The sequence below is a fragment of the Dromiciops gliroides genome, chromosome 2 (assembly GCF_019393635.1).
Source record: "Dromiciops gliroides isolate mDroGli1 chromosome 2, mDroGli1.pri, whole genome shotgun sequence".
NCBI classification, from domain to species: domain Eukaryota; kingdom Metazoa; phylum Chordata; class Mammalia; order Microbiotheria; family Microbiotheriidae; genus Dromiciops; species Dromiciops gliroides.
The window spans coordinates 520,488,239-520,511,605 of NC_057862.1; the positions used below are offsets into that span (position 1 = coordinate 520,488,239).

Below are 23,367 nucleotides of genomic sequence, written 5' to 3' on the forward strand. Positions count from 1 at the left end.
AGTATCTTCCTCATTAAAACTTCAATTTCAAAACTCTCCACAATCAACCATTATCTAGCTCCATCTGCCCCTCTGAAATTGGCAGATGAACTCTTCTTCTCAATAGCCTATGGATGACAGGTGGAACCCAGAAGACTCCACCGATGAATCCATCATGTCAGAAGAAAGAGAGGAAGACCTCCAGTATGTTGGGTGGATGGACTCTCCTCTGGAGGACTTTTGAGGGGACATAGATAAGCATCACACAAGATAGGCAGACATGGGTAGGTTGCAGTTTGTATGGGTAGAGGGAACTCCCTAATTTTTGAGATCACAAATCTATTTGAGTGTATATAGCTGCTGCCAGGCAATGATGAGGGCTGAAATTTAGTGCTTTATAGAGCATGTTACAGACATGATCTTACTGGATTCTTACAACAACCCCATGAGTGACAAATGAACCGTACTAGTATTCCCATTTCATGGGCTCAGAGAGGTGAAGTGACTTTCCAATAGTCACACAGCTAGTGTTATACTCTTCCTTAAATCAGTGATTCTGAACCGTGGCTTAGAGACAAAGCTGAGTGATCCCAATTAGGCAGTGGAGCATGGCTGAAATTATGGAGACATAATCAAGAAATCTGAATTAGAGTCCTACCTCTGATACTAATTGGCTGGGTAACACTAAGTCACTTCAAACCTTTAAGGCTCATGTTCCCCATTTAGAGGGTGTCCCCAAAGTCTTAAGGCTCTAATACCATATTAAATATTAAAGTGTAAACTTTAATAAGCTTAAAAATGCACGGTCTTGGGGGATACCCTATATAAAACAGGCCAAATACAATAATACTGTGGGGGGGGGAACACTTTGTAAACCTTAAAGAACTAAAGAAATAGTTATTTTAACAGGTGTCATGAAATTCTCCTGAAAGTATTTACATATTTTGTGTAAATGTGTAAACATGTATCTATTATGTACATTAACAAATCTGTAAATATATACATATGCCCTACAGATCTTAGGGTTAAGTCAAATAAGTGAAAAGACATTGTGACAGCTTCTCAGAATTAGGTGATTGATGCTGTAAACAAATGAAGCCAATTAATATATTAATTTGCTGGGAGGAATTCCAGGGTGTGGAGGGATGTGGGAGGTGTAGCAAAGAAATGAGCTCTCCTTAAGGTGAGCAGAATAGTGCTCAGGTAAGACATGAAGCAGAGATACCTTGAACAGAGGGTGCATGTAGAAGAAAGCTGCCTGAGTCCTTATGGGAAGAAGGAAATAAGCACTTATTAAGCACCTACTATGTGCTAGACACTGTGCTAAGTGCTTTACAAATATATCTTATTCTATTCTTACAACAACCCTGGGACATGGGTGTTACTATTGTCCCCATTTTACAGAGATGGCAGCTAGGTGGCACCATAGTGCAGAGTACCAGGCCTGCTGAAAGGAAGACTCATCTTCCTGAGTTCAAATCTGGCCTCAGACACTTTCTAGCTGAGTGACCCTGGGCAAGTCACTTAACCCTTCTTGCCTCTGTTTTCTCATCTGTATAATGACCTGGAGAAGGAAATGACAAACCACCCCAGTATCTTTGCCAAGAAAACCCCAAATGGGATCATGAAGATTTGGACACAACTGAAAATGACTTAACGACAACAACATTTTACAAATAAATAAACTGAGGTAGACAGGTTAAGTGACTGACCACAGTCACACAACTAGTAAATTAAACTGAATTTGAATTCAGGTCTTCCTGACTTTCAAGCCTACTAGTATTCCACTGCACCACCTAGCTACCTATGGGAATTCTGACAGATAATACCACTTTTTCTTAAACTGATGATGATGAATGAAGATATTAATTATCAAAACTGTGTCTGACACAAAAAGAACAACATTGAACCCTATTTCCCCATACTGCATTCATTCTAAAATTTTACTGGACACATACATACTGAGCTGTAATATGAGATAAAGGAAACACTGAAAAAGGTGAGGAGCCTGAGGCCTGAAGGTCATAGAAATGATTTACAGGATCACAGAATGTTAGAGCTGACAGTGATCTTAAATTTAGATCTAGTCCAGAAGTGTCAAACATGTAGCCCACAAGCCCAAAGTAGCAGCAACCCCCTCCTCCCAGAACCAGAGTAAAATGTAATTGAGAGATGTTTAATAAAATAATAAAAATACAACATAGATAATGTTAATTTGTAGTTTTCTAAGTCAATATGTTGCTCACAGGGATCCATTTCTATTTGAATAAGATACCATTAATCTCACCATCCTTCTTTACTTTATAGAGGAAGAATCTGAGGCCCAGGAAGAAGGAATTGCCCAAAAGATGATTGGGATCAGTGGGTCTAAAACTGAAACAATCTTCTGAACTCCCTGATGTATCTTTTTTATTTCTATTAAATTACAAATTGTAAGAATAAAATATTTCATGTTATATTACATTATTGAATTAGAGGATTTTGCTCCACTGATTTTCTTAAAGGAAGATACTGTGGTGGGATGGGGGGTGGAGGGGTGGGGATAGGTACAGGAGAGAGAGAGAGACTAGTCTTTATTGGAAAGTGACCAAGGTAAATGTTTAACAATTAACTCTTCAGGAAAAAAAAAGGTATGCATGACATACTTTCAAGTTTAATGTTTTATTAACCTTTTCTCTATCACTTTCTTAAGTTTAGACAATCAGAAAAATTATAAATCAAGCTCTGATATGTGGTATTTGCCAATTTCTGAGTTGTAAATGCTGACATTGAAAATTTAACAATTGGCTCTCCAGATGCAGTCCAAGGTGGCTCCAGCATTACTGATAGGTAAACATAAAATATAGTTTTAAATATATATATATATATATATACATATTTAAAATCTCAGTGATTCAACCTGACTAATATTTTGCATGACTCCACATGTATGACTTACATTGAATTGCTTGAGTTCTTAAGGGGAAGTAGGGAAGGAAGAAAAGAATTTGGAACACAAAGTTTTTTAAAATAGACATTAAAAATAGTTTTTACATGTAATTTGGGGAAAGGTAAAATTCTAAATTCTAAAATTAAAACAAAATCTTAGTGATTGAAGTTGTAGAAGGAGTAGTTAGGAGTAAGCAGGGATTAAAAGATATTGAGGGAGATAAGGGAAAGAGGAAGGGAAGGAGAAAAGGAAGAGGAAGAGAGGGAAGAGGCAAAGGAGAGCAAAAAAGCTAAGGAAGATTCTGAAATTTTGATCTTGAGTTCCTGAGAGGATTGTGAGGCCACTAATAGAAAGAGAAAAGCTAGGGAGAAAGATCAAGATCACATGGGGTATTGTGGGAAAAGCCCTGGTATGGACTCAGCAGTCCTGAGTATGACTCTGAGCCCTGCCACTGATTCTTATTCTACTCCTTAGGTCCTTGTGGGCATTGGAGTCTTACCTCCTGTATTCTAAACTAGACAAGGCCTGGTTATTGAGAGCTGGGGGAGGGGGTGGTGACTTCTGAGACATTGAACCCAACCCCCTCATTTTACAGATGTGGAATCTGAGCGATTTGAAGTCGACTCCCCAGAGACACACGTAGTTAGGAGCCAGAATTTGAAGCCCAGTCCTTTTGACCCTTTCCACTAAACTGCCCACAACAATTGTTCTCTAACTGGCTGTGGTACTGAAAACAAGAGCCCGGGATGTTCTCCCTCCTCATCTCGGCTTCCTGCCTTCCTTCAAGTCCCAACTAAAATCCCACTTTCTATAGGAAGCCTTCTTCATCCCCCTTAGTCCTTGTGTCTTCCCTTTATTGACCGTGTCCAATTTCTCCAGTACTTAGTGCGTCTAAGCTAACACTAACTTGCACGTTGTCTCACCCCATTAGAATGTGAGCTCCCTGAGAACAGGTACTAAATTTTTACCTTTCTTTGTGTTTCCATGCTTAGCACAGTGCCTGGCACATGGTTGGTGCTTAATAAATGTTGACTGACTGATCATTTATACTATGTTTCACAACAATTTGCATTTTCCCCTTTACTTACAAAGGCCCTACATTCTGGGAGGTTGCTTCAGTCAATCACATTTTTACTTTAAAAATCATTGTTTTGTTTTTGAACTGGCTAGGTTTTTTTATGTCTATGTAATTGTGTCAAAACCATAGACCCATTTTTTTTAAAAAAGGGCTTGTATTAGTCCACCTTTAAAAAATTAAACATTACTCTGTTAACTCCTTCTATAAAATAAATATATACTATACAGGGACCTTACTATAACATTCTTTAAAAATCTGAATAAGATTGAATGGCATTGGGCAGCTAGGTGGCACAATGAATAAAGTATCAGCCCTAGATTCAGGAGGACCTGAGTTCAAGTCCAGCCTCAGACACTTGACACTTACTAGCTGTGTGGCCCTGGGCAAGTCACTTAATCCTCATTGCCCCACCAAAAAAAAAAAAAAAAGAAGAAGAAGATTGAATGGTCCTAAACATCAGTGTAGGGGTTTGGTTACAAAGTTTTTGAAGTAGCTAGAGAACTTCATTATAAGGCATTTCCCTAATAATACATGTACCCTATGGATAGGAAATATCTAAATATATTTTTTTTAAGTGAGGCAACTGGGGTTAAGTGACTTGCCCAGGGTCACACAGCCAGTAAGTGTCAAGTGTCTGAAGCTGGATTTGAAATCAGGTCCTGAATCCAGGGCTGGTGCTCTATCCACCTTGTCACCTAGCTGCCCCACCAAATGTATCTTAAGATAGAAAGGTCCATGCTACAATGGAAAAAGCACTTGCTGTGGAATCAGAGGACTTAGGTTAAAATCCTGCTTTCATCACTGACTATTTGTATGATCTTGGGTGAGTGACAACTTCTCTGGGCCTCAGTTTCATCATCTATAAAATGAGGGGATTAGATTAAATGGATCCTACAGCCCCATCCATTTTTAAATCAATAGCCTATAAAGAAGTACAGACAGAAATCATTAGAAATTTAAAAGAAATAATGAATATATAAATAAAACTATGATGAGTCCAATAGTAAATGGGTTTTATTGAGAACTCAGAAACAGAGATAAAGAGAAACAATTCGGAAAAAGCAAGATAAGGAATAGAAATTTTTTATTCTTTTTAAGTAATTTTAAAATTTGAAGAGTTTTGGGGGTCACATCTTGGCTGATGTGTCTTCAGAGACTTTTTCACACATCTGTTGTCTCTCCACATAAGGAGATATTCAGAACCCAGAGGACATTAACATCAAAGCATGAGCCACTGAAGAAAAAGAAGCCTTGCCCTGCAGAGAAAGGAATGGTTAAGTCAACGTCAGTGTCTCTAGCAGAACAGCTTCTTTCTGCATATCATGCCGCCTTTTATCTGAGCTCAGTAAAAAAGTTATGCATGTGAAAATCCTGAGGTCAATTCAGTTGCCTAGAAGCATGCCATAAAGAACCACACACAGCCCAGGGATTTTGCATCAAGGAACTGACCTGGGACAGCATGTGTTTGCTCCTGAAAAGGGCAGAGTCCAGTACTTACTCTTCCTAGCAATTGCTGGACAGTTCTCTTAGTCCTTGTAACTCGAGGATGTGGGGAAGGGGTTCGGTACCTGAGGGACTTCCGGTGCCACCTTTCTATTATCTCCCTCAACCACACTTCCATCCCTTTACGCTGCCCTCTGTGTTTATCTGTGACCATACAACCCAATACTTCCTTTCTTTCCTTCCTTTCTCCTCTCACCAGACAGTCTCCTCTAATCCCCCCCCCCCCAACAAATGATTTGCTTCAGGAGCAGTTTCCACTGTGAATGAATGAATCATACCATCTCCTAATTTGGTTAATAGTGTGTATATCTCTTATCTATGAATCTTCCAACTAATCCATTTATGGGTGTTCAGAAAATGTCTTTAAATAAGAACAAATGGCCTCCAATATAATATTGTAGTTAGAATTGTATTGTAGCCAGGCCATCCCAGCTGTTGTCCTCCTGCCTGTAAAATGACCCAAGCTTTTCCTGGAACCCAAGTCCTTCCATAATCTAGCTCTGAACAACTTTTTGAGCCTTATTTTATTCTATTGGCTTTTATGTTCTCTATACTTCAACCGCATTAATTTACTCATAAGCCCCCAAATATGTACCATATTTTCCTGACTTGGCTCACACATACCTAGAATTCATCCTAAAATGATTCCCTTCTCATAACAGACTAATGACATCTTACTCACCCTTCAAAGTCCAGATCAAATGCCACCACTTTCTTTTTTTTTTTTTTTAAGTGAGGCAATTGGGGTTAAGTGACTTGCCCAGGGTCACACAGCTAGTAAGTGTTATGTGTCTGAGGCCGGATTTGAACTCAGGTACTCCTGACTCCAGGGCCGGTGCTCTATCCACTGTACCACCTAGCTGCCCCATGCCACCACTTTCTTGAGGCTTCCCTTGATACTACCAGCTATAAGCCATCTTTCTTCTCTTTCTTAAGGCACTTTGTTCTATGCAATTATTATTTTCTGATGTATCTGAGTACATACATTATTAGTCCTGCCTGAAACCTATTAAACTCTTTGAGGTCAGGGACTTTACGTAGTATTTGGAAACATCAGCAGAAACTGCTCAGTCACAATACAAAGTACACAATAGGATTTTTAAAATGTATGTTGAATGAATCAGTGAGCATCTACTCTGTACTTAACACAGTAACTAAGCAATTTCTGTTGATGATTACAAAGGCTGGTCAAAGAATGGCTAAAGAATTGGAATGAAATATCCATTAGGAGAGATACTTACCTTGAACTTCCTGAGCTTTGTATGTGCGAAGCCCTTTGCACATGTTTTCAATAGGAGTTCCAAACTGGGCCAGGTTGTCTATCGCCTCAGGTTCAATTTCATACTGCAGGCTTTTAGGGGAAGGTCCAGTATGTACATTTGCCTAAGGGGACAATCAGACAGGGCAAATGATCAACAAGCTGAGGCGACCAATCAGTTATGAGGCATGCAAGAATTATAGGATATAGTTAAAGCAGTCATTTGGGGACAATTTTTATTTTAAGTGCTTTCATTAATAAAATAGAGAAGTAACAAATGAATGAATTGAACATGTAGTGAATCAGTACCCCCAACTAAACAGCAAAGTATAAATTCTGAAAATCAAAGAAAGAGATTAACAAAATTGAAAGGCAAAAAAATTGAACTCATAAATAAAACTAAAAACTAGGCTTTTAAAAAATCAATAAAGTAGTTAGCTAATCTACTTTTAAAGAAGAAAACCGAATTGTTCATATCAAAAAATAATAATAAGGGGACAGCTAGGTGGCGCAGTGGATAAGGCACTAGCCTTGGACTCAGGAGGACCTGAGTTCAAATCTAGCCTCAGACACTTGACACTTACTAGCTGTTGACCCTGGGCAAGTCACTTAACCCCCATTGCCCTGCAAAAAACAAAAACAAAAAACAACAACAACAACAAAATAATAATAATAATAATAATAAATAAAATAAAGGGAGCAGATAAGTGGCACAGTGGATAAAGCACTGGCCCTGGATTCAGAAGGACCTGAGTTCAAATCCAGCCTCAAACATTTGATACTTACTAGCTGAGTGACCCTAGGCAAGTCACTTAACCTTCATTGCCTCTCCCCCCACCCCAAAAAGAATTCAGAATAATGGAAATGGAAATAAAGCAAACTATCAGAAGCTATATTGCCAACTTATATGCCAGTAAAACTGTTATCACAGGTGAAGTAGATGAATATTTACAAAAACATAAAATACTCAGATTAATAGAAGAAATGGTTTAAATAACCCAATATCACAAAAAGAAATTGAACAAGCTACACATGAACTCCCAAAGGGGGGAGGAAAGCCTCCAGAATCAGATGAATTTACAAGTGAATTCAATCAAATATTGCAAAAAATAATAATGACCCAACAACAGTTGCAGGGCATGTAAAAGGGAGACCACGGAGATTCTCAAGTTGATAGAGACTAAATGGTCTGGGGTGACAAAGAACAGCTTAAGGATGATGAAGAACCCCATGTAACAGGGAAGGGATTCAACTCTAGCTTTGGGATTCTGGATTACTATGGATAATCAATAGCTATAAAAGGAGCAGCACCAAGGGGAGAAAAGTCATAACTGGAATGTAGGGAGATGCCTTTCACAAGAGTATGAGAGCCCACTGATGCTTTAACAAGCATCTGCTTATTCTTCCTTTCCTGGAAACTCACCTAACATGTTTATCCCACAGTGTCTTCCCCTCACCTATTTAGAAAGAAGATCTAAAGCATCCTCTTTAACCTTCATTCTGACTTCTCTAATTGGACCCTGACTCACATTTGCTGTTTCTCTTTCATAAATGGCAAACGTGTTTTACCTTTTGTTTTGACATCCTCTCAAGCTCCTGAAGACCAGGAACAACATCTTTGTTCAGCCTGTGCACAATGCAGGTTTTCTTAGAAAAGATCCTAGTTGCTGCAAAGCCCTGTGAAAAAGAAATTATGAGTAGTGAAGTTTTTATTTCCCAATGGAGTTATTCCCTTCAGAAATTAATTCTGCCGGGGAAGCTAGGTAGTGCAATGGATAAAGCATTGACCCTGGATTCAGGAGGACCTGAGTTCAAATCCGACCTCAGACATTTGACACTAGCTGTGTGACCCTGGGCAAGTCACTTAACTCTCATTGCCCCACAAGAAAAAAAGAAAGAAAGAAAGAAATTTTGCCAAAGTGGAAAGAGAACTGGCTATGGAATCAGGAAACTTGGGTTCCAACCTTGACTGTGTTGGAGGCAGGTAGATGGAGCAGTGGATAGAGGGTTGGACTTGGAGTCCAGAGGTCTTCAGTTCAAATCTGGCTTCAGACACTTACTAGCCATCTGACCTTGGGCAAATCAATTAGTCTCTCAGACTTAATTTTCCTAATATATGAAATGGAGGTAAGAATAGCACTTACCTCAAAGGATTATTGTTGGCATCAAATTAGATAACTTATGTAAAGTACTTTGCAAATCTTAAAGTGCTAGATAAATACTTGCTATTATTATTTACTACCTTGTAACCTTGGGAAAATCATTAGCCTCTCTGAGCCTCAAATTTCTCATTTGTAAAATGAGGAGGATGAATTAGATGATATCCTGAGTCCCCTTGAGCTTTATATTCCCATGAACCTGGAGCAAAAACAAGGACTCCATGAAAAATCTGAAATGGAGTGAAATGAGGCCAGCTCACTGAATCATCTTCATTTACTTAGCCCTTTCCAATGCAACAACAAGTATCTATTAGGGCCTTGCTATGTGTTAAGCAGTCCACTCAGCACTTGGGATTCTCTCAGAGAGACTACATTCTGATATTCAAATAATTTCTATTTCAGAGGCATGCTAGTAAATGTTTAGCAACTGTTTCTAACACAGGGAATGTATGCATGGGTGTATATATGTACACATATGTGGACACACACGTAGACATACATGTATGAAAGTATGATGCACATTGTATGTTTATGCATACTGCAATGAATGTTTGTGTGTACACATATGCGTACACACATGTGTGCTCAATGTGTGAATCATGGATGTTATGTTATATCATAATGTATTGTATGTATAAGTTTTTATTATGAATACATGTGTTCATAGAGTACATAGATACATACGCATGTGTGTAAGTATACATACATATGTACTATATGTATTAAATGTGTCGCAGCACACATTTAATCTGCATGACCAGTTTCGCTTTCACTTTCTTAGTCTAGACAATAAATAAAATAGTAAATCCAGTCCTTCTTTTTAGCATTAGCTGATTTCTGAGGCACAAATGCTTACACTGAACATTTAACAATTGGCTCTCATGGGTCAGCTCCAGCACACTACTGATTGTATTTAATTTTAGAAAACACTTCAGGATCATAGGCTTATAGACTTCAAAGCAGGAAGAGACCCCAGATGCCATCTGGCCCTCTCCCCTTATTTATAAATGAGAAATGAAGACCCAAAGGGATTTGATGGTTTTTCACATCTATTCTCTCCTTGGGGCTTCACAGACAGATGGGTCAAAGATCCTAGGTTCTTTTGAGATTATGCATGTAAAAGGCTGGCTACTTACACTGTTGTAGTCCCAGATTGAGTTCCAAGACCTCTCCCATCCATTGTTATTATCAACGTTGGCTACATTGTGGTCGTTGTTGATGCTCACCGTCTGGGAACCACCATTACTGTCGTTGTCATTGCTGACATTGATATTCTGAGATTGCAAAATACATTCAGAATCATATCACCATAGTTCCTCAACAGTATTGTTAATTTTATTTTTTTGTTTTAACTTGATAAACATTAAGGAATGTGACCATTTCAATATACAAGAAAAACAGAAAAAAAAGAAAATTGTATATGAAACTGTGAGTTATTATGTATGGTTTTTTAGAGTGTATATTTCATTTAACATATTAGTGACAAAACTGGACTGCTCCTACACATTATTTCTTAGGAAAAAAATAAACCAACAAATGTTTTAGATAAGTAGACTCACTGTGTCAGCAGAGGTGGGATCCCAGAGGAATCCGAGGAGTCCAATAAACACAATCTGAAATGATCAAGAAAACCAGGAAAAATAGAGAATATGAATGCTTTGTCTCTATCACTATCTCTATGGTTTTTTCCTGTGTCTCTGTCTCTGTCTTCTGTCTCTCCATATGTCTCTCTCTTTCTTTCCAGCTCTATTCTCCCTTTCTCTCTCTCTCTCTCTCTCTCTCTCTCTCTCTCTCTCTCTCTCTCTCTCTCTCTCTCTCTCTCTCTCTCTTTCTCTCTGTATATCTCTCTCTCTTTCTGTCTCTCCATCTCTCTCTCTCCCTGGCTCTGTCTCTAACTCTGTCTGTCTGCATCTGTGTCACTCTTTGGTCTGTCTCATCTTTCTCTGTAGGGACCTTCCCTTACTGGATAGAACTAGTTTGAACTGGACTGAGCCACTTTTTACTTGGACTCCATAATTCTTCCTCCTGTAAGTGCTTTCTAAATTTGTAGCCTTCTAGTAGAGTGTCTTAATGGGCAACTAGGGCCCCAAATTTCCTTCCTTTCTTTGTGACCAACTTGGTGATTAGACTCACTGCTCTTAGCTAGGCAATTTCTAAGTAAATAAGTATACAGTCCATTTCTAGTATGTATGTGAACCTTTTCACATTTGCCAGCAACTTTTGAGCACCTTTGCTCAAGTCAAGTCAAGGTCTTCAACACCCTTCCTAACACACTGTGACCTCCAACACCATGCCCTAGAGTATGTATTCCACTTTATTGGAAAATACATACTTTGTTATAGAAGAACATGAATATGTACAAATATTTGTCTATCTGCATCCATATCTCTATAAATATTGAAAGGCAGTATGGGGAGTCCTGAGGAAAAGAACAAAGATGAAACATGCTGTCCATCTCCCACCAGATAAGAGATTGGCTTCAAATGCAGAATGAGATCCATTTCTAGCTTCTCCAATGTGGTAATTTGCTTAACTGGACTATGCATATTTGTTATAAAGTTTTATTTTTTCATTTTTACTCTTGTTCAATTGGGGAGAACATTGGAAGAGAGATAATAAAGAAATATTTTTAAAGTTTTTTTTAAAGGCAGAGTGGGATAATGGGTAGAGGGCCATCCTTAGAGTCAAGAAGACCTGAGTTCAAGTCCTGCCTCTGATACATACTGGTTATATGACCCTAGGAAAGTCACAACCTCTCAGTGCTCCAGGCTGTAGACTCTAAATATGTTACAGAACAGTTCCTGAATCCACATTGATAGAGAGAGTTTCCTCACCAGGAATTCCCTACACCAAGGAGATCACAGGTCCAGATCATCATTATATCTAACATGTATATAGAACTTGAGGTCTGCAAAACAATTTACATGCTATCTAATCTGATACAACATATCTCCTCCATGACAGAAATAACTGGAGAGAGTGAGAGGGAATATTGTATTATAACCAAGAAAGAACACATGAGCCTCATGGCCATGGCAGAGCCAGGATGGAAAGCTAATGCCAAGCCTAGTGCTCTTCCAGCAAACCACAGCTACCTTCAGTGACATGAAGCAGGCACTTGTATGCTGGATATGACTGCTCTCCTCTTGTAGCCCATTCTATTCAACCCAACGAAGTTCTATTAAGTGACTACAGCATATAGAATGCTATCCTAGGCACAGGGAGAAACATGAAGCTTAGATAAGATACAGTCCCTAGACCCACGGAGCTCACAGTCCTGTAAGGAGAAAAGATCTAAGCATCTTTTCTCCTAACACAGATAAGATGCATTAGAGAGGTGCCAAACAAAGTCACCCATGAGCTCACAAGGGGGAAAGGTCAACACTAACTGGAGTTTGAGGAAGGAAAGCAGGGGAATCTTCCTGGAGGGGGTGACATCTGGAATTGGGCTTTAAAGGATTTGATAGGAATTCATTATCTGAAGAGGGAAAGCAGGCAGTTCCAGCATAGACAAGAACATAAGCAGAGACACAGAAGGGTCAGCAAACTGCAGGATTTCTGGGAAGGGGGAGTACTCCACTCTGGCTTCAGGGAACCATTATATGTCTATCTGCGTTAGGCAGGAGTATAAGAAAAAGGCCATGTGCGTCTTGTCCCTCGTACTAATGACAAATTCCTTGAAGTCTTGTCTCAAGTGCCTCTGTGCTGAATTCTAGCCACGGTGCTTAATAAGCGTTTTGTTGATTGGTGGTTGGGGCCACGCTGACTTATGTGGAACCCCATTTCAAAGCTGGGATGTTGGGGAGAGAGTTGCTGTCCACTTACTCTGAGCATTGAATGCTTGAATAATGAATGGTAAATGGTATTGGATCCCTTAGCCAAAGAAGAAATGAAGCCCTTTGTCATCAAGTTGGTCCTGGACCTATGACTGTGAGGGGTTGTTAAAGTGCAGAAGCAAAGAGCAATTATGCTAAAGACAGACATAGCTATGGGGAGACCCTTTAAACATAACTATGAGATCCTGGTTCCCACTTGAAACAGCAATTACATCATTCTACTTTAGTCTATGGGCAGCTAGGTGGAGCAGTGGATAGAATGCTAGGCCTGAAGTTAGGAAGATTCATCTTTCTGAGTTCAAATCTAGCCTCAGACACTTACTAGCCGTGTGACCCAGGGCAAGTCACTTCACCCTTTTTGCCTCAGTTTCCTCATCTGTAAAATGAGCTGGAGAAGGAAGTGACAAACCACTCCGGTATATTTGCCATGAAACCCCCAAATGGGGTTGTGAAGGGTCAGACATGACTGAAGTGACTGATAACAATACATTAAGTATAAGGAATAATGGTTCTGGTATTAGAAGACCTGTGTTCAGTTGATGTTTCCACCCATTTTTTGCCTGTGTAACAAAAACAACTCACATCCCCTCACATCCCTGGCTTCCTTATCAATAAAATGAGGGAATAGGATTAAATAATCTCCAAATCATCATCTAGCTGCAAATCCTGAGAAGCGTCTGATTATCTTCTCTGATCTAAGTCTCATCATGGGGAAAACTAGAATGGAGAGGTTTTTGTTTTTTTGTTTTGTTTTGTTTTTTCCAAATGTCCATTACAAAAGAATTTAGAGGCTAATTGTAATTGTAGCACCTTGGATAGAGTGCTAGGCCTGGAATCAGAAAGACTAGAATTCAAATCTGGCTTCAGACACTTCTTGTGACCTTGGGCAAGTCACAATCTTTGATTGCCTCAGTTTCCTCAGCTATAAAATGGAGATAATAATAGCACCTACCTCCCAGGGCTGTTGTGAGGATCAAATGAAATAATATTTATAAAAGTACTTAGGGGCAGCTAGGTGGCACAGTGGATAGAGCACCGGCCCTGGATTCAGGAGGACCTGAGTTCAAATGCGGCCTCAGACACTTAACAATTACTAGCTGTGTGACCCTGGGCAAGTCACTTAACCCCAATTGCCTCATCAAAAAAAAAAAAGTACAATGACTGGCACATAGTAGTGTGCAAATAGTAGGCGTTTTTCCCTACCCCCTCTTTTGCTTTCTATCACAAAATAAATTCCTATAAGATTGCTAACATTCACCATAGGATTACAAGATTCAGGAGTGGAAGGGACCATCTCTGCCAACTTTCTCATTTTGCAAAAGGCAAAATGGCAGGGGCAGCTAGGTGGCGCAGTGGATAAAGCACCAGCTTTGGAGTCAGGAGTACCTGAATTCAAATCTGGCCTCAGACACTTAACACTTACTAGTTGTTTGACCCTGGGCAAGTCACTTAACCCCAATTGCTTCACTTAAAAAAAAACACAAAAAAACAGCAAACAGGTTCAGGCAAAGGAAGTGATTCACCCAAGGTCACATATATAGTCAATGACCAAGCCTGGTTTCAAACCCAAACTCACTGACTCTAAATCCAGGGTCGCTTCCACTGCACCACACTGTCTCTCCAATTCTGGTGTTACAAAAGCAAAGGAAGGGCCTGTCTACTCACCAACAGCTTCATTGTGTTCTTGGGAGGTGATAGGGCAGATTAGAAGGATCTCATGGAGTCAGTGCTGGGGAACCAGCAATATATATGCTCCAACTCTCGTATTCAAACTAGGTGTGGGTGGGCTGAGTCTGATATTAATCTTCTACCTTTCCCCCTATTTATACCATGTCACAATGTACCAGGAAACTGCCCACAATATCTACTTAGTTGGCAAGACCCTTTAACCTGAATTTGATCTGACTCATCAGTTGCAGTTGAGGGCCTGTTCACAGTTTTATGATAACTTTGGGTTGGCTTGAAGTTAGGGATGGGTCTGTGAGTGGTTTTGTATGTTGACATTATACATAATCAATATGAGAACTAGGATCCCCAAAATCAAACAAGGTGGAAAGGGAGAAGCTTTATGCACTCTGAGATAGCAGAGAGCAGCCTAGGTCATGGCATTCAGGGCTTCATTCATTCTGTGCAGCTGACCTTCGAAATAAAAGAATTTTACCTTTGCATGTTTTATATGCTGAAGCTATGTCTCCATACTTGCACTATGAGACCCTCTATGATTCCCATATTTTTCCCCTTGAGAGGAGACCAGAGGAGGATAGGGAACTGGGGAGAGGGAGAGCTCAGAGTTTAGTAAGAGGTGCAGGGGAAAGGAGTTTTTCAAGATAGATAATGGCTCAGAATTTCAGGGATTAGAAAAGTAGGAGGTTGGATCATAGACTTAGAGCAGGAAGGAACCTTGGAAGTCAACTAATTCAATGGCTTAATTTGACAGATAAGAAAACTGAGACCAAGGGAGGTTAAATGATCTATCCAAGGTCACCCAAGTACTAAGTAGAGGGGTGAGGATGTGAACATGGGTCCTCTGAATCCAAATCCAGAATGTTTTCTGCTACACAGTAGCCAAGGGGGAAAGTATAGGGAAGCATGAATTTTTTGTTGTTGTTTAGCTGTTTGTCAGTCATGTCTGACTCTTTGTGACCCATCTGGGGTTTTCTTGGCAAATATATTGTAGTGGTTTGCCATTTCCTTCTCCAGCTCATTTTACAGATGAGGAAACTGAGGCAAACAGGGTTTAATGAGTTGCCCAGGATTATAGTTGTCTGAGGCTGGATTTGAATTCAGAAAGATGAGTCTTCCTGACTCCAGGACCGACACTCTATGCATTGTTCCACTTAGGTACCCCCATCTTACAAACTAAATTGGGCTAAAGGCGTCCTTTAATTATGCCTTCTTAGAATGCCACTTTATGGAATGTTATAATACCTCTCAGGGCCTCAGTTTCTTTATCTATGAAATGAGGGGTCAGACTAACACCAGAAGAGTGGTTCATAACCTTTATTGTGTCACGGACCCCTTTGACAGTCTGGTGAACCCTATGGATTGATCCTTCCTCATAGTAATGCTTTTAAATGTTTCTAGTAAAATATATAGGAATACAAAGGAAACCGATTATATTGAAAAAAGATGTATTTTTCCCATTCAATTTTATAGACTACCATCCCTTGTCTGTGATCTCAAAGTCAAGAACTCCTACACTCTCTAAGGTTTTTTCCTGCACTAAATATAAAATTTAGCTGTACATGTCTGTGATATAAAAGGCTGTATATGTCTGTGATCCTTCTTTTTGGTGGGACCTTCATAGATTTGGAAGGGACCCTTGAATAAATGACTTCACCTTCACAGGCCTCAGTTTCTTCATCAATAAAATAAAAAGATTGGTGTAGATAGGACCCATTTAGCAATCTGCCATTCTGTGACCCTGATCGGTTACTTTTCATTTCTTTCTTTCTTTCTTTTTTTTGGTAGGGCAATAAGGATTAAGTGACTTGCCCAGGGTCACACAGCTAGTAAGTGTCTAGTGTCTGAGGCCAGATTTGAACTCAGGTCCTTCTGAATCCAGGGCCGGTGCTTTATGCACTGCTCCACCTAGCTGCCCCTTGATAGGTTACTTTTCATTTCTGAGTCTAGAAAACAAGAACCTGTCCACTCCTCTCTCACTGGTCATTTTAAAAAATTTGCCTTTTATTCAATTTTCCTCCACTACTTGCCAATCTCACAGTCTGTTTGACCAATGCAATTTTTAAATTGAGGAAGAGGGTCAATGTTGTTTTCTTTGTGTCCAGTACACATTAATACATATAATCATTTGGCATCATTTACCTAAAAATATTGGAATTAGCAGCCAGAACTTCCAGAAGGACCCAGGCAGCCTCTTCCCATGGGACCCCTTTGCTCAGGGTGGCTCAGCTGCCATACTCTTTCCCCTTCTCAATTCCCACTCCCCTCCTACATACTCACCATCCACACCCTGGAACTCCTCCCAGTAAATTAATATATTAGTTGGCTATTTCAGGTATTATTTGTTTAAGGCATAAATCACCTAACTCTGGGAAACTACCCCACCCTTTCACTTGCTTGGTTTATCTCTTTCCTAGTAGATTAATCTATTGTTGTTCAGTCATTCAACCATGTCCAACTTTGTGTCAGACAAAGTCCATGGGGTTTTCTTGTCAAAGACACTAGAGAGGGTTGCCTTTTCCTTCTCCAGTGTGTTCCCATTTTACAGATGGAAAACTGAGGCAAATAAGGGTTAAGTGACTTGTGCAGGGTTACCTAGCTACTAAGTGTCTAAGGCCAGATTTGAACTCAGAAGTCCTAATGCTCTCTCCACTGCACCACACAGCTGCAACAGATTCATCTATACATTAAAGGTTTTTCAAGTGAGTGATTTGAGAGCAAAGGGGGAGATGAGGAGGGGAAAATTTCATGACACCTCCTGAGATAGCAATAATTCCATTTATATGCCATTTTAGGCTTTACAAAGCCCCTCCCCCCAAAGGAATACCATGAGATGGGTTGTACAAGTATTATTGCCTAGTTTTGACATGTGAGAGAATTGAAATGTCAGGTAAGTAGTCAGCTAGCCATGGTTACACAACAAGTAAGCCTTAGTCTCCCAGCTCCTAGTCCTCTACACCATGCTGGTTCATTGGAGGCACTTAAAAGCTAGTGCTGGAAATCACTAACTTCAAAAGACATCTAGGGGCAGGTAGGTGGTGCACTGAATAGAGCACCGGCCCTGGATTCAGGAGGACCTGAGTTCAAATCTGGCCTCAGACACTTGACACTTACTAGCTGTGTGACCCTGGGCAAGTCATTTAACCCCAATTGCCTCACACACACACAAAAGACATCTAACGCTTACTAGCTGAGGAATTTTGGGCAGATCATGTCCCCTCCCTCAGCCTCCATTTCCTTATCTACAAAATGAAATGGTTTTAATGAAGAGGTTTAAATCTTCTCTACAGACCCTTCCTTTTAGCTTTTATTTACTATGGGCTGAGAGTAAGAGAAATTTTACCCATATTGGCCCAAATTCAGAAATAGCTCCCGGCATTTCTTAGTGGCTTGTTCTCATTTGAGAGGCAGTAGAGCAATGGCTCTAGAGGTTTTGAAGCTCCGGGTTTGAATCTTGCCTTTTATCCTAACTGGGCAACATGGGACAATAATCCCTGTACCTCAGAGTGTTGTTGTGAGACTCAAATAAGTTAATGGATGTAAAGAATTTTGCAAACTTTTAGGTCTGAAATGTTAGCTATTGTTACTCTGCTCTTATATAGCTGTAAAATCTTAAATCATTCAATTCAATAAACATCAATTAAGCTCCTATTATGTACAAAATGTTGTCCCTATAGTGGATTCTAAAAATGAAAGAATATTGTTATAGAGGGCTAAGATACTTCAGTTGTTCTAGTCACTTTTTCATTTACTCATTCACCAAAGTGAATGTAAAAAACCTGACACTGGGGGAGATACAAAATCTGGATAAAACATAGATCCTGGTCCCCTGGGGTTTAATGCACATTCTTCTTTGAGTAGAACTTTAATGAATTGCTTTTTTTTTTTTTTTTGGTTCAGACCTTTGATTTCACTAAAGAAAAGAGATTCCTATGAGAAAATTCAGGAAGAAAGCTAGATGGGGTAGTGAATAGCAACCTAGAGTTTGAGTCAAGAAGACTTTAGGGGGGCATCTAGGTGGCACAGTCAATAAAGCACCAGCCAAAGATTCAGAAATACCCGAGTTCAAATCTGGCCTCAGACACTTGACACTTACTAGCTGTGTGAACTTGGGCAAGTCACTTAACCCTCATTGCCCTGCAATGAAACAACAAAACAAAACAAAAAAGAAAAAAGAAGACTTTTATACAAATCCTGACTCAGACACTAGCTGTGTGATCCTCAGCAAGTCATTTAATTTCTCTGTGACTCAGTTTCTTCACCTGTAAAAAAAAGTGGTGGGGGGGATTAGACTTGATAGCTTTTAAGGTCCCTTCTTATTCTAAGGATATGCTTCTATGAACTACCTCTACCAATTGAAATCAGCAACTATTTTGTATTTTAAATTTAGTGTAGGTCTACATTTCCAGCTTTATTATATGTTACTCCCCTGCATCCACCCTATGGGCTGTCTTTCTTTTTGTTTTTCACATAACTTTTTTTTTGTGGGACAATGAAGGTTAAGTGACTTTCCCAGGGTCACACAGCTAGTTAGTGTCTCTCTCTGTTTCTCATACACAATATTACATAGCCAATCTTTATGCCTTTTCACTGGTTGTTCTCCATACTGGGAAAGAGTCCTTTTCCCACTTCTGGGAATCCCTGGGTTATTTCAAAATTTGGCTCAAGCATCACATGAAGTCTTTTTTGATCCCCTTAGCTCACACAGCTAGTAAATGTCAAGTGTCTGAGGTCAGATTTGAACTCAGGTCCTCCTGACTCCAGAGGTTGGTACTCTATCCACTGCACCACCTCGCTGCCCCCCTTTTTTGCAGGGCAATGGGGGTTAAATGACTTGCCCAGGGTCACACAGCTAGTGTCAAGTGTCTGAGGTCATATTTGAACTCAGGTCCTCCTGAATCCAGGGCCAGTGCTTTATCCACTGCACCACCTAGCTGCCCTCTAGTGCCTCCCTCAAAAGTATGTGCTTAAGGGCAGAGATTGTTTCATTTGCCTTTGAATCCCTAGACCTGACAGAGCACCATGAGATGGGGGTTGCTTAACAAATGGTCAAGTAAAGTGAGTATTGAGAAAAAGAGGGCAGCTAAGTGATACAGTGGATAGAGTGGCAACCCTGAAGTCAGGAAAATCTAAGTTCAAATCCAGCCGCAGACAGTTATTAGCTGTGTGATCCTAAGCAAGTCACTCTGTCTGCTTTAGTTTCCTCATCTGTAAAAGGAGTTGGAAAAGGGAATGCCAAAACACTCTAGTATCTGCTAAGAAAACGCCAAATGAGGACATGAAGAGTCAGACATGACTGAAATAACAAAACAACAATTTAGGAGCAGCTAGATGGCACAGTGGATAGAGCACTGGCCCTGGAGTCAGGAGTACCTGAGTTCAAATCCGGTCTCAGACACTTAATACTTAACTAGCTGTGTGATCCTGGGCAAGTCACTTAACCTCAATTGCCTCACTAAAAAACAAAAAAAAAACAAATTAGCCATAAAATTTGAATTAATAGACCCTTGTTGGAACCAGGATCGTTATTATATAAAGTCAAAGATACCATGGGAAGAAATACACGTCTTTTGAAATGTAACAACTATATACAAGAAGCCTCTTTTAAAAAATAATCTATAACTTTTCTGCTAATTTTGTTTTCCAATACCATTTTAAGTTTAAAAGGTATCCGTATGTAATTGATAACAATAAAAATAACATGCATAACAATATGATAACAATAAATGCAATAACAATAACTCAATCATTTAAAGGACTCTACCCACAACATCCTTGGAACCTACATAGTGCAAACATGTATTATCCCCATTTTACATATTAGAAAACTCAGGCTTACATAAGTTAAAATGATTTGACTGGCCATCACCAGCTACATGATACAACTATGGTCTAGCATCTACAGCATTTGAGGAAGGAACTCAAACCCAGGATTCTTCAATTCATTTGTTCTTTATACCTCACCTTTCAATTTATTAGAAACCTGTTACCATCTTAGGCATAGAAGATGAGTAGGACATGATCCTGCCCTCAGTGAACTTACAGTAGGGCAGAGAAGACAAACCATTTATTTGTACACTTATATACAATATGTAGGTTATGATGTAAGTAATACAAAGTACACACCAACAAAATGCAATGATTGTGAACTCGTGTGAAGGAGATAAAATAAATGCAATGTGTAGCAATGTAAGCCATTAGAGTGATATGGCTTTTTCAGAGAGGATAACTGGAAATCACATAGTCTCAGAGCTAGAAGGGACCTCACAGAGCAGGTAGTCCAAAGGATACCTAAACAAACTTGCTGAGGATAGGGACTTAAAAGAATTTTTTTTCTTTGTATCCACAGCACTAAGCACAGAGCCTGCTGCATAGCAAGTACATAACAAACACATGTCAACTGATTGATTATTGCTATGGCTGTGAGGGTTCATTGCAGAGATTTCTACCTGGAACTTAATATAAAGTAACACCCTTCAATGCCCTTTGAAATAACAATTTTCTATACCACAAGTGTCAAACAGGGGGCTGGTAGGGATAGCCCACAACACTGCAGAGGACAATGAAACCAGATTAAAATTGAATTGGGAAATATATGGCAAAATAAATAAAAATACAATGGAACATAGATAATGTTAATATGTAGTTTTCTAAGTCAATATATACTCACAAGAATTCTCATGTACTGTCTAGTGTCTGACTCCTCCCTTTATATTTCAATTTGACACCACTTGTCTATGCCATAGTATTCTATACCGTAAGTCCATAAGTCCTATCCTACATACTCAGTACCAGGAAAAAAAATTGAATGAAATCTGATTCTTGCATAAGGTTTTGAAGTCTATAAAAATTGAATGATATATGGCATTTAAATGAGGTTCTGAAGTCTATAAAACACTTAACTACCATTATCTTGTTTCATTCTCAGAATAATTCTGTGGGCTCTGGGAGATAGGTAGTGAAAATATTTCTGTATTACAGATAAGGAAACTGAGGCTCCAAAAAAGCAAGATGTTAGCTCACACCACTGTAGGTGGCAAAACCAGGACAATCACTCACTTCCTCTGACTCCAAATCCATGGCTATTTTTCTACTCCAATGTCCTTCCTCCCTGTATTTAGCCTTTTTTGCTACCTAGTGCTGGAATTTAAACCCAGATCTCCTGACCCCAAGTAGAATGTTTCTCCTGACCCCTCCTCAGCAGAACAATTAGATTGTGAGCTCCTTGACAACCACTGTCTTTTGCCTCTTTTTGTATCCCCAGAGCTTGGCAGAGTGCCTGACACATAAGAGGTACTTAATAAATATTTATTGTCCGACTAACATCACCTAAACCATGGCCACCTGTAAAACATTATGGTTATTAGAGGGCACTAAACTTGAAGTCAGAAGTCTTGGCTGCAAATCCTAAAATCATTCTGTTACTAACTGCAAATCTTTGGGAAAGTCACTTCCCCTCTCTAGCTTCAGGTTTTTCATCTGTAAAAAGAGATGGTTGGGGGGCAGCTAGGTGGTGCAGTTGATAGAGCACTGGCCCTGGAGTCAGGGGTACCTGAGTTCAAATCTGGCCTCAGACACTTAACACTTACTAGCAGTGTGACCCTGGGCAAGTCACTTAACCCCAATTGCCTCACCGAAAAAAAAAAAAAGAGAGAGAGATGGTTGGAGTCAGGAGAACCTGAGTTCAAATGTAGCCTCAGATACTTGCTGTGTAACCTGGCCAAGCCACTTAACCCCAAATTCCTAAAAGCAAAACAAAAACTACCAACAACAAAAACCAAGTGGATAAAGAATGCCTATTGGTTATACTATGACAGAAAGTAGATGGAAAATTTTTTAAACCATATATACACACACACATATATGTGTGTGTGTATATAATGTGTACATATATATAACATACATGTATGTTATATGTGCATACATATGTACAGAGAGAGTATCTCTTTTCAAAAAATAACCTATTGATGTCTTCTCCCTTTGAAAGACAACCTCAGGTTGGAAAAATCCATCCTTAGGATTGCTGGATCTGACCTGTTCTCAGAAAAAGAAATAAACAGCAGAAGAAATTCCTTCTCAGCTTTGCCTAGGTACACATATGCTTCTGTAAGTCACCATTTTCTTCTCCTTTGGGGTTAGGGTGGCAGGGAGAACCCCCTTCTCTCTTCTTTGGTCTGGAAGTCTAAGGAGGGCAGGGCAGAGTCAAAGGATATAGAAGGCTCATAATTCTTTTCATGTATGAAACAAGTAATTTATTCTCACACACAAAAGAATAAAGATCTGAGATGAATTTTTTAAAGTGTTAAAGAATCATAATATACATTGCAAAATAATTAAAACAACATTTAATACCTTGCTTATAATTACTGTTGCAATTTGCTGAAAGCCTGTTACATAAGCCACATCAAGTTATAACCCTTTGATAATTGGGCTTATTGGCTATTTCACATTGTACTTAACACCGTATAAGCACTGATCTTCTTTCTGGTGAAGACCCACCATTTTTTTTTCACAAAAGTATTTTATTATTTTCCAGTTAAATGTAGAGATAGTTTTCAACATTTGTTTTTATAAGATTTCTAGTTTCAAATTTTTTCCCTCCCTTCCCCCTCCCCAAGACAGCAAGCAATCCAATATAGGTTATATATGTACAATCACATTAGACATATTTATGCATTAATCATACTGTGAAAGAATGAGCACAAAGGAGAAACCTTAAAAAAGAAAAACAAAACCCAATATAAATAGTATGATTTAATCTGCATCTAGATTCCACAGTTCTTTTTTTTCTGGATTTGGAGAACATTTTCCATCATGAGTCCTTTGGAACTATCTTGGATCATTGTTTTGCTGAGAAGAGTCAAGTCTATCACAGTTGATCAATACACAATGTTGTTGATACTGTGTACTATGTTCTCCTGGTTCTGCTTATGTCACTCAGC

General features: G+C 39.3%; 1 protein-coding gene across 1 annotated transcript; it reads right to left on the reverse strand.

Annotated features, from left to right (window-relative positions):
• Window positions 1–5,147: 5,147 nt before the first annotated feature.
• GKN1 (gastrokine 1) lies at window positions 5,148–14,419 on the reverse strand. The gene is made up of 6 exons (XM_043981040.1): window positions 14,408–14,419; window positions 10,466–10,519; window positions 10,043–10,180; window positions 8,317–8,424; window positions 6,731–6,872; window positions 5,148–5,242 (listed from the first exon to the last, which is right to left on the reverse strand). The coding sequence occupies exons 1-6, from the start codon at window positions 14,417–14,419 to the stop codon at window positions 5,148–5,150; spliced, it is 549 nt and encodes a 182-aa protein (XP_043836975.1).
• Window positions 14,420–23,367: the final 8,948 nt, after the last annotated feature.